General features: G+C 44.5%; 1 protein-coding gene across 2 annotated transcripts; it reads left to right on the forward strand.

Annotated features, from left to right (window-relative positions):
• The first annotated feature begins 820 nt into the window (after positions 1-820).
• Positions 821-10,123, forward strand: AGTRAP (angiotensin II receptor associated protein). 2 transcript variants are annotated; one of them, XM_059866761.1, is made up of 5 exons: positions 821-917; positions 6,156-6,190; positions 6,400-6,511; positions 7,087-7,285; positions 9,344-10,123. In XM_059866761.1, the coding sequence occupies exons 1-5, from the start codon at positions 891-893 to the stop codon at positions 9,448-9,450; spliced, it is 480 nt and encodes a 159-aa protein (XP_059722744.1). In that variant the 5' UTR covers positions 821-890; the 3' UTR covers positions 9,451-10,123. The 2 variants fall into 2 exon arrangements, with proteins under 2 accessions (XP_059722744.1, XP_059722745.1); XM_059866762.1 differs by lacking the exons at positions 821-917; positions 6,156-6,190 and adding an exon at positions 6,283-6,307.
• Positions 10,124-11,082: the final 959 nt, after the last annotated feature.

An 11,082-nucleotide genomic window follows, 5' to 3' on the forward strand; every position in this document is an offset into this window, starting at 1 on the left:
GGTGACACAGGAATGTGTCCAGTTGTGTTTGGAATGTCTCCAGAGAGACTCCATGCCCTTCTCGGGCAGCGTGTCCCAGTGCTCTGTCACCACCAATGTAAAGAAGTTCTTTCCCATGTTTAGCTGGAACTTCTGGTGTTTTAGTTTATGCCCACCATCCTGTGACTGGGTACCACTGAGAAGAGTCTGGCACCATGCTCGTGGCATTAAGGAGATCAGAAGCCCTGCAGTTCACATCAGGCAGGCAGAGCAGCCAGGCTGCCTGCTCTGCTGGGACACCTCTAACCAGCTGCCACTCAGTGAACTCCGAGAACCCCCTGTGTCACCACATTTCTCTTCACAGAGAAAAGCAAGTCACAATTCTTCCCAAGAATATTTCTGGGTTTCACATTCTCTGAACCTCAGGGAAAGGAAACACAATTCTTATCATTTGCTGTGCCTGTGTTTGTGCCAAAGTAGAATGCAATGTGGAGATTGTTTACCCACAGTGATGGGGTTTGGTTTCCTTGGCCTATCAGGGCCAGGTGTGTGTGTGTGTGTGTGTGTGTGTCTCGGGACTGTCACTGACAGTAACGAGATTCAGAGCAGTGTGTGCAGAGGTGAGTGCTTGGCAGATTCAGTTTAGATGTAATATAATATAGTATAGAATAACACAGTATAATAAAGTAATTAATTAGCCTTCAGATAAGATGGAGTCAGAGGCATCATCCTCTCCCCTCGTAGGGGGTTCCATGCGAGTTCCACACCCGGCGCGCCCCAGCACCGCCGGGCACCGCCCGCCGTGTCCGGGCCGGGCCGCGGGCCGGGCGGGGCCGGGGGCGGTGTCCCGGCTCCCCCCGCCCCTCGCCGCCCCCTCGCCCGGCCCTGCCGGCGGTCCCGGGGCTGCTGCCATGGAGCTGCCGGCCGTCAGCCTCAAGGTAGGGGCTTCCCCTGCCCCGGGGCTCGGGAGCGGGGCCAGGGGAGCGGGAGGGCGGCTGGGGGCTGCTGCGGCGGGCTGAGCCGGCCCCGGGCGCTCGGATCGGCCCTCCCTGTACCCTTCTCCTCTCGCACGTTCTCCGGCCGTATGCCTGCTCCACATCCTGGCTGAGGCCCTGCTCAGAGCTGCGGAGCCCTCTGAGGAGGAAAAACTGAAGTTTCTACTTTTTTTGTCACATGGGCAAGGGATGCAGAAGTTCTGAACGCCATGAATCCGAGTCGGGGGGAGGTTTAGGTTGGCCGTCAGGGAAACGTTGTCCCCAGAGGGTGATCGGGCATTGAACAGGCTCCCTAGGGCAGTGGTTACAGCATCAAGCCTGAGTTAAAGGAGCATTTGGACAACGTTCTCAAGCACAGGCTGGAATTCTTGAGATGTCCTGTGCAGGGGCTGGAGTCGGTGATCCTGATGGGTCCCTTCCAACGCAGTTTGGATTCTTGGTTAAACCCACCAGGTGATGACTCCAAAGTTTGCCCCTACTTCATGGATATTGCTAAAGTGGCCAAGGACTGGGCAGAGACAACAGCTGGCTATTATCTAGTGTCCATGGAGGTTTCTAGATCAGCTGACCAGAGCTAAGCCAAGATAAACACTGCACAAGATCCTGAGGAGACAAAGCTTTTGCTTGTCAGGCAAAGTATCTTAGAAAAATAAGTCCACTTACTTGGGGCTTATCATCTGATACATAACTGCAATTGCTTCTCTGCTGGGTAGGGCAGGCTCCACTTGTGGGCACTTTGGAAATTTCAGTGAATATCTGATAACCACAGAAAGGAGATATAAGAGACTTAACCAGTAACATAACAATTTTCATTTTTGGAAGAAGTACTTCCTTGCTTCTGGCCAGTGGATGTTAAAATCACACTTTGTTTGCTTATGATGTTGAAGTTTGATTCTGATGTCTTCTGTGCTACCAGACACGTGACATATTCCTCTCTTTTTTGTCTTTCACATTTTCAGAGCCCTGAGATTTCTAGGTGTTTGTGTCCTTTCCCAGTTTCACTACTTTGTGATTTCATTTAATACAGCATGGTTCAGGTGCTTCCTTTGGTTAAAGCTTTGCCCAGAGACTGAAAGCATCACAGATCACATCAGGGCTTTTTTTGCTGATTCATTAAGCTGTGAGCAGTGGCCTTGGACCAGGCTGCCTATGGGTTGGATAAGAGAAAAGTATTATCTCACCTACCATTATTAATTCAGCTTTGTACAGGACAGCTTTCATGTGGCTGTATTAAAGAAAAGATTGGTGTTCATATAATGATGAATACCCCTCTTACTAGTTCACCGAGAAAAGCAACTTCCCTCATTAGAGGCAAGTAAGCAAATGGATTTTTCAAGGCCGAGCTTGTGGATTATATTACATTCTGGAAACTAGCTGATACTTTGCTCTGACAAGTTTGGACTACTGTGTGATTCCCAGGGCACTAGAAAGATCAAAAGTTCTTGCCTTCTGCTTTGTTTTTTAACTTGGTTTGATTATTTTTTTCCATGCTGAAACAACAGTAAAAACTAAGGACATTTAATTAAGAAGTTTGCCAACACGAAATACGTGTTCTACTGTGGGAAATGGAGATAGGGGAGCTGAAAAACACTGTCTTTTCAATGAATGAGTCACAAAGACAACAAAACTAAAATGTTACCTTTCTTCCTTGTTTCAGACAACCATTCCCCAATCTCTTGCTAGATGAGTGTGATTTTGTCCTGGGCAAACTGCTTTCAGCATTAAGAAATTCCTTGTTGTCAAGTCTGCCACTTCTGCTCTGATCTGCAAAGACAGGAATCTGGAGTTAATAGCTGTAGCTACACTTCATTCTGTTCCTGAGTTAGGGCCTGACTCCCTGTAAAATACCAGAAAAGTGGGGAAGGTTCTTACTCAGAAGGGGCTTGGAAGTAACACACACTGCTACTATTCATTGGCATGATCTGCTTGCTGGTTCTGTGAGATTATAAAGATGAGCCTTGTGACAGAAGTAGTTCCAAGAAAGCTGCATGACTGAGCTGTGTTTGTGCCAGAATGTAGCAGTATCTTAGCCTTGGGGAAGCTCTAAGCTACTTGCAGAGCTATGAAATTAAGGTAGCAGGCTTTGCCCTGCTGTGGGTGGGGAACATGCTCACTGAACAGGATCCACTGGCTCTGTTCTAACAGCCATGCTCAGCAAAACACGGGGGAAGCAGCACAGCCATGCTTTTGCCATGACAGCTTGACACCTGTGATTATTGAAATAATCATGCAGAGTCTTGAAATACAACCTTTGACTTTGATCAAGCCTGCACAATGCCCTACAATTCATGTGCCTGGAAACACACATTTTGTGCTTAGGCATTTTTAAATGCTAAGTCACAGAATCAAGGAATAGTAGAGATGTCTGTATGCCATGTGATTAAACCTCCTACTCAAAGCAAGGCAAACTGCAAAGTTAGATCAAATAGCTCAACTCAAAAATCAGCTGAGTTTTAAAATTAGAACAGAGCCATGTCAGCCCCATTGGACAGCCTGTCCCACTGCTTAAGCACTCTCATTATGATCACTGTTATAATAAAGAGGAGCATCCTCACAGGTAGCCACTCAGATTCATATTTTGGTTTTGTGTGTTCTCAGTGAATGTCACTCATAGAGTAAGTGAGCTCACTCGAAATTAGAAATTTAGATACAACAAAAAAATAATTGTAATTTGGAACTGTTTCATTTTTAACTTGGTCAAAATTCAATCTTGTGCTAAGCTCTGTGCTGAAGCATGTTTAAAGGAGTTCCTATTCCAAGGAGTTTCCCATCTAATGAGACCCTGGCAGACCTAGGCTCTTTTTATGCTTGGCAATTAGTTCCATCACATGCTGGGATTTGCAAAGGAGGTAGGAATTCTCCTTAGCTCTCCCCAGTTTCCAATGGGGTGCTTTTAATTACATAGCCATCCTTTTTCCCAGAAGAGATGGAGACAAAGGACCCACCTTTCTTATTTTCTGCTCTCACCACTAGTCATCACTAACTTTGGAGTTATTTTCTTCAAAGAAGAAATGTATGTCTGTCTTAGCTACAGACCTAAGTCCTTGGATAGATGGAAACATTTTAAATTCCTCTGCTGTTTTATCAGGAGACTGCCTGCAAATTAACTAATCTCACACAGTAACTTGTAGTTTTTCATTAACACTATATTTTTTATGTTAAAGCACACCAACACCACCAGCCAATTCCATAGTGTGCTGAAGAACTGTCAGCTAAATTGGACTAATAACTAAAAAGGGAATATCTTGGTTTTATTTCAGCAGTCATTCATAGTATCAGCCCTAGTTTACCTGACTTTATTCTGATGACTAAACATACTTCATAATTTAGTAACTGCAGTATTGATCTAGACAGCTTTAAAAAAAAACCCACCCTGCCTAATTATGTTAACTGCTGAGCCTTGAGGGGTCTTGAGGGTATGTAACATGCAATTAAATACTACCTAATTAAGAATTTTCCTGATGTTGTGATAGTCTCTTGAGTAAATGCTATTTGCATGTCTCCATTCTTATCCAGGAACATCTTGTATTTTACTGATTAACAGCTTTTCCAGTGTGTCTGTGGTACAGTTTGGGAGAAGGGGAAGCATGAGAGGTGGTGAAGCATTTTGTAAGCTTTCATGAACAATTTAAAAAATTTAATTAGTAAAAATCTGTCTACGTGGTGTTGGAAGTTACAGCAAAGTCTAGTGAGTGCTCAGCAGCTGTGACAGGGCACTGCAGTGAAGGAAGAGCAGGAAGTCACTTGCATTGTGGTGTCCTGGCAGAGCAGTGTGAGCCGCAGCAGCACGGCCACCCCTGTGCTTTCCTGACTGTGCTTCACTTATGTCACAGCCTCACTCTCTTCTCCAGCAACTTGTTTTGTTATAAGTTAGAGCATAGAGAGATGTTTTAAGTCAAGGAATCTAGCAGGGTGTCAGTAGATCTTTTTTTTGTGTGTGTGTCTTAATGCTTTAATGCTCCTATCTGCATACAGCTTTCCTGTGTCCACTGAGTAACTTAGGCTTTTGCTGTGGACTCATTTCCCAATTTTCTTTTTTTTTCCTTTGGTGGGGGTGGGGGGAGTATGCTTAGAGGGGTTTTAGTAATGTAGGTTTGGTTTTTTTTTAATACCAAGGTCAGCAGAAATGCCAATTTGAAGCCTTTCTCACAGCTAGGAAAAAATGAAAGTCCACCTGTATCCCACGGATCCTCTGCTATGTCCAGGCTTCAGCCTTTCTTTAGCGAGGCTGTTAACAGAGCCTGTCTTCCATATTCTTGCTTTCACAAACGTTTAGAGAGCAAATATGAGTGATCTCCCTTTGTTGGAGTGACCAGCAGGCTATAGATGTAGAAAAAGCCTGAAGTGATATATTTTTGTTCCCATATGCTCTCTGAATAAACATGTAGAGTATGTTTCCTTGGTTACAAAAATGGCAAGTGGTGGTGAAGAGAATCCTTGGATCACTTATTACAGTATGATCCTTTGTTCTTGGATTTGTCCCATTAGGCACAAGGACCAGGATCATTAAGGACATTTGCAAAGTACAGAATTTGTGACAGCATTATCTTACTGCTGCTCAGAGCACTGTTGGCAATTGGACCTTGTGGCTTCACTGGGAGTGAAAAGAGCTGTGTGCTCTGGCAGGATCAGGTTCACAGAGTCCTGGAAGAAGCCTTCAGGTCTGTTAATACTGCAGTGAGATTGGACCATTGCTCTGAACAGACTGGAAGGAGGTAAAAGAAGGATTTGCTGAGGACTGGAGGGAAATTCTGGGAGCTCTAGGCATGGCTATCTATGGGCTTTTTGGTGATGGGATGCCAGATTGGTCATGTATAAACTGTGCTAGCACAGTGTTAATCAGATTGCCTGGCTTTCTGTGCAAACTCTTTTGGAGTTCCAAAATTAATAACCCATTCAGAAAAGGCTAAGTGGTCCCTGAATCAAATATTGACAGAGATGACAAGAAGAGTGAATGACTACAGTGTAGCACCACAGGACATACTCAGCAACAGATGTGGAGAAAAATAGCTTTGTCTTCACTGTCCCAATTGCTTCACCATCTTTCTGCACTGGTTCATGGGTCCAAGCCACTCTTCCACCCAACCCTTGGGAACAAGATGGTGCCATTTCATAGTGATCCTCCCAGAGTTCTCCCAACATGCTAACCTGTCTTCCTGTTTGTTGTTTTTTTTTTCATAGGCTATCATTCTGGTACATTGGCTGCTCACAGTGTGGTGAGTGATTAGTGTCTGGCCTGGGGGAGAAGAGGATATTCCTTCAAACTAGGAATGGGATGTTCCCTGGGAATCAACACTCCCTTTTTTGTTTGCAAGAAAATCCTAAATCTAAGAGTGAGGTGTTTGTATGGGAACAGGGATGAAACCAAACTGTTGCAGGCTTATTGTGAATGTGAGCTGGATATTTTTTTTGTCTCATTTGGCAGGGGATGCATGAATTACATGTTGCCACTCTCCTATGCCTGGGGAAATTTCAGTGTCCTTGCAGTGGGGATCTGGGCCATTGTGCAGCGAGATTCTCTTGATGCCATAACGATGGTGAGTGTAAGAGTACTGGTCTCCCCCAGGCTGCTCAGGAAAAGGGTGGAGGGCAGAGTCTTTGAGCCAGTGATGATTTTCAGCTGTTCCCAATACAGAAGCTCCCTGTTTGGATGGGTTTGTTTGTTTTTTTTTTTCTAAGAGAGCATATAAATCTATGAACTCTGTAAACCATGGTGAGAAGCATTCACTGTCAATTATTTTTCTTCTCAGAGATGAGACATGCTTGATTCTTCCTTTTTTTCACAACCTGCTGTTGTGACTTATAATGCCAGATGAGGACTCAAAGTGTTTAATATGCTTCAGTTGGAGGGGCTCTGAACATTGAATAGATTGGCAAACAAAAATAATTCTAGAATATATTATGAGAAGATATGTGACAGGAAAAGGCATGAAATACAAGATCATTCATCTAGGAGTATCTGTTTGCCTGGGGCCATACCAAGAGTGCTGTGTGATACTGGGGTGCAAGATGATTGTGCAACATAGATCTTGCAGGAAACAGATACCGACTGTTACTGTCAGTGGTTAAACCCTTGTTCTGTTCATGTCCCATTCTCTGTCCTTGTTTCCAGTTCCTGACTGGCCTGCTGCTCACAGTCCTCACAGACATCATTCACATCTCTATCTTCTACCCTTCCCACGACCTCCTCAGTGATGCGAAGCGTTTCAGTATAGGCATGGCCATCTTCAGCCTCCTCCTCAAACCCGGGTCCTGCTACTTGGTGTATCGGATGTATCGGGAGCGTGGAGGAGAGTACACCTTGAACATAGGTAGGATGCTTTTTCTGCTTCCATGTCATTGTGGGCCACCTCCTCAGGACTGCCTTGCCCCTTGGACCCTTCAGCCTGGGCTCTGTGCAACTGGATTCTGCCCTCCATTCCAGGCAGACAGGGTGCTTGGTCTGTCTTGCTCATGTTTGTTATCCCATTTTGTTGTTCTGGTGTGTCTTTGGCCTTAAATTTATATTCTTCCTCTCTCCCCTTGCAGAACTGAAGTTTTTGACATTTTGACATCTCAACACCATTTTGCCCACAATGGTGTTGAGAGGCTTTTCCTCTCTTCCTCCTCCTGCATTTGTTGGAAACTTTTGGGTGTCCTTTCTTTGTCAACCCTTTTTTTTCCATCTGGGGGAAAGTAGAGGCAGTATTTCCTCTGGCTGGATTATGAACAAGAGGGAAATAAAGCTGGATTTCTAACTCCATGTGGGCCTCACATGTCCTATTTACCTTGATTGCTTTGGACTTTGTTCCTCACATGGAAAATGGCACCAATGTTTACCTGATGGGAGTTAGCTTGGAGACATTTAATTTTTCCCCTGGTTATATTTGAAAATGATAATGTGGAAGATTTGCCAGAGAGGATGGGCTGTGGCTAGATGTTCTGGGTCTTGGTCAGCTTTGCCAAGCATTCCTGGTACTAGCTCATGCCTGGACAGCTGCCAGGGATTGATTGTTTGCCAGGGATTGTTGTTTGAATTCATGCTGGCAAAACCTGCAGCCTGTCACAGTTCTTTTTGTCATCCTGAGAAGGCTGTGCAGGACAAAAGATGGTGTACCTGCATTACAGTGTCTGGAAGCTGTCTCTTATCCTGCTTTGGTGGTAGCAAGTATCACACTCCTGTGAAAAGAGGTGGAAACCTGCAGGGGAGGAGAAGCCATGGAAAGAAGCCATGGCTTAGGGCACTGTGTGGTATTTGCACCTCTCTGCTAGTAGAGTGTGGATGTCATCTCTGCCAGCTACTTGTGAAAATCCAGATGGATATGTCTTATGCCTCCTGGGTCAGGAGGCATGCTAGTCACCTGCAGTGCCTTTTTTGTGTCAGTTTTTATTAGCTGCTCACTGTGCTTCTCATTGGGATTCAGTATGTGTATAGAAAGTATTGGTACCATTGAGAAGTTCATCTCTTTGCTTGGAATTTGGCAGCACTTCTTTTCAACCACACTATGCCAAACCGAGAGTCTCCTCTCAGGCAGAGGTGGGAATTAAGACACTTTGTACTTTCATATCCTCTCCTGAACTGTCTTTCTTAAAAGATTTTCACTACTGTGTGTTGCTTTGTGATGAATGTGCTTGACAAATTTCCTCTTATTTTCCTGCTATGTGGCATTTTCTTTTGAACCCACCAGTGTTGAAATTTTCCTGGCCTTTTCTGTCATGCTTTCCTTCTACACTAAGTCCTTCTTTGTTGCCTGGGAGCATCCTTGCTGCTTAGAACAAATCCCTCATAGTCTGATGGCTGTCTGTGATTCAGTTTGCCTTTTCCCCATGGCTAATGCCTGGACCATAGATGAAGAGCTGTCCATGGATATTCTCTGCCTCCTCTTTCCCTGCTCATCCCCTGGACAGTAACGTGATTTTGCACAGACAAATTGTTATGGTGCAGTGAGGAGCACTGTTGGACTCAAATTTAGTACCACACTTGAGGCATAGCTGCATTGTTGGGAAGAGTCGTTCATGGATGTATCATTCCTTTAAATCTATGCTGTCAGCTGGTCACAGTTCCTGCAGCTTCTGGCTCTGTCTGTTCATTTTTCTCATACGCTTTATCTTGCTGATGTACAGTTACAGGAACCTGTTGTGCTGCTATGGGGTATTGTGGGTTTTGCTTTCCACACAGCCATGTGGCTGCTAAGAGAGCTGTTCTCAAAGAAAGAACAGGCATGTTGGAAGGATGACTTTTCTTACCTCCTGTTTAGTGAGGATCACAGACCACAGGTGCTGGGGGAGCTGGTAAAATGTGTGCTCCTGTGCTGTTAGTTTCTTCTAGAGCATTCAGTTCTTATGCTTTTGCCTTTGTGCTGAGCTTGTTCTCTTCTATCTCCATTCAGGTGTCACCAGTGCAGGCCGGGACAGCAGCACCTATGAGCCCATTGATCAGCCAGATGCTCCTCCACAGTGGCCTTCCTCAAGCAAGGCAGCCCAGCCACCATACTGAGGCACCCTGCAGCCAGGACAGACACTGCCCTTGCCCAGCCGAGCCTTCCACTCTTCCCACTGAGCAGCACCTGCTACTGGGAAAATAAGAGAAGATCTGATATTTCTTTTGCCTACATAAAGGTTAGGCAGATGGGTTCTGCAGTAAGTCCAGAAGATCTTGGAGGTGTCATGTTAAGCACTGTGTAATCCCAGTACTCTCCTTTCTTCCCTCCCCCTAAATCCCTCCTCTGTACATGTGACTGGATGCACGTTCTGCAGTCTTCCAGTCTTCCATTGTGCTTCCTCTTCTTTATAAGAGAACCACTCAAAGTACTCCTGGACAAGCAATCTTTAAAAGGCTTATGGACTGCCCTAAAGCAATACAGTACAGCCTGATTTTATGCAGCTATATTTCCAGGAAACACCTGGGAGTTCCCAAGAGCTGTTTTTGATGGCATTATTTAACTTCTTGTGCTCCCAGTATCTGGTATTGGGTTTTATTAAATGATGCTTTTATGCAAGTTGAATGTCCTTCAGGATACTTAAAATGACTGTTGAATGTTGATTACAGATCCTTTGTGCCTTGAAATATGCTTTTGCCTTAAGCTGCTTGTCTTAACAGAACTTGAAATGTTAGACTTTTCTAAGAAAACTATAAAATCAACACAGTTTTTCTGTGTTAGAAAAAGTTACACTGGTCGCTTCTGTCTCATTTGAAAATGTAGCTTTTCCTGAGGGCTCGGGACTGTAGCCAGGCAGTCTGGGAGGGTCATTATGGGGGAAGGTCTACAGGGCTCTCATGGCTTTTAGCCTAAGCTTTACTCTGAGGAGTAGAAGATACTGCATATAATTTTGTGGGTGGGAAGATGGGCTAGTAAAATGGGGATTGAGGAAAAATGGACTTATTTATGCTTTAGATGTGAGTTCCATTGGGTGTAACAAACTACAGACTCTGTTATGCACGATAAATCTGTCCTGCTGTGGCTTTCAGGTAAGATTCTAAAAAAAAAAACCAAACTAACAAAACCCCAGAAGCACACAAACAACCACATTTCAAAAGGATTAATTTACAGAAGAAAATGAGTATGTTAGCTTTGGCAGAATTCTAGTCCTAGGAAGATTGGTATTTTTCTGAAGCAAGTTCATTGTCAAAGTTTCTATCTGTTATTTTACAACTGCATTTCTCCTGACAAGACCTTCTGCTGCGTTGATTCTTCAGAAACCAAGACCCCTGTTGGCTTTGCTCTAAGCTCCAGAAACGTGCCATTTGTATTATTAAAACCAAACAGTTTTCTTCCAACTTCAATCACTTAATTGTAAGCAGGTGCTTCTGCTCCTCTGCTGCACAAGCACGACATTGACCTCTTGGTGTACCTGATCCAAGCACATGGGAAATGCCATACAAGTGTTGTACATTCTTTTTACAGGCTTTACATATAACAGGGCACAAGACTAGGAATTGGTCTGTTCACATGATTAGATGGCAAAGGAGGAAAGAGTAGGCAGAAATTGCTGGGGCTTGTGGAGTTCCAGAGCCTTTATGTGAATGGGTTTTTTCAGCTCTTTAGAACTGTACAGTGACAGCACACAGCCCTGAATAAGACATTTAAATGCTCAGGGTTTTTTGGTTTTTTTTACCTAGATCCAGGTA

Source organism: Haemorhous mexicanus, chromosome 23, assembly GCF_027477595.1.
Source record: "Haemorhous mexicanus isolate bHaeMex1 chromosome 23, bHaeMex1.pri, whole genome shotgun sequence".
In the NCBI taxonomy this organism is placed as follows: domain Eukaryota; kingdom Metazoa; phylum Chordata; class Aves; order Passeriformes; family Fringillidae; genus Haemorhous; species Haemorhous mexicanus.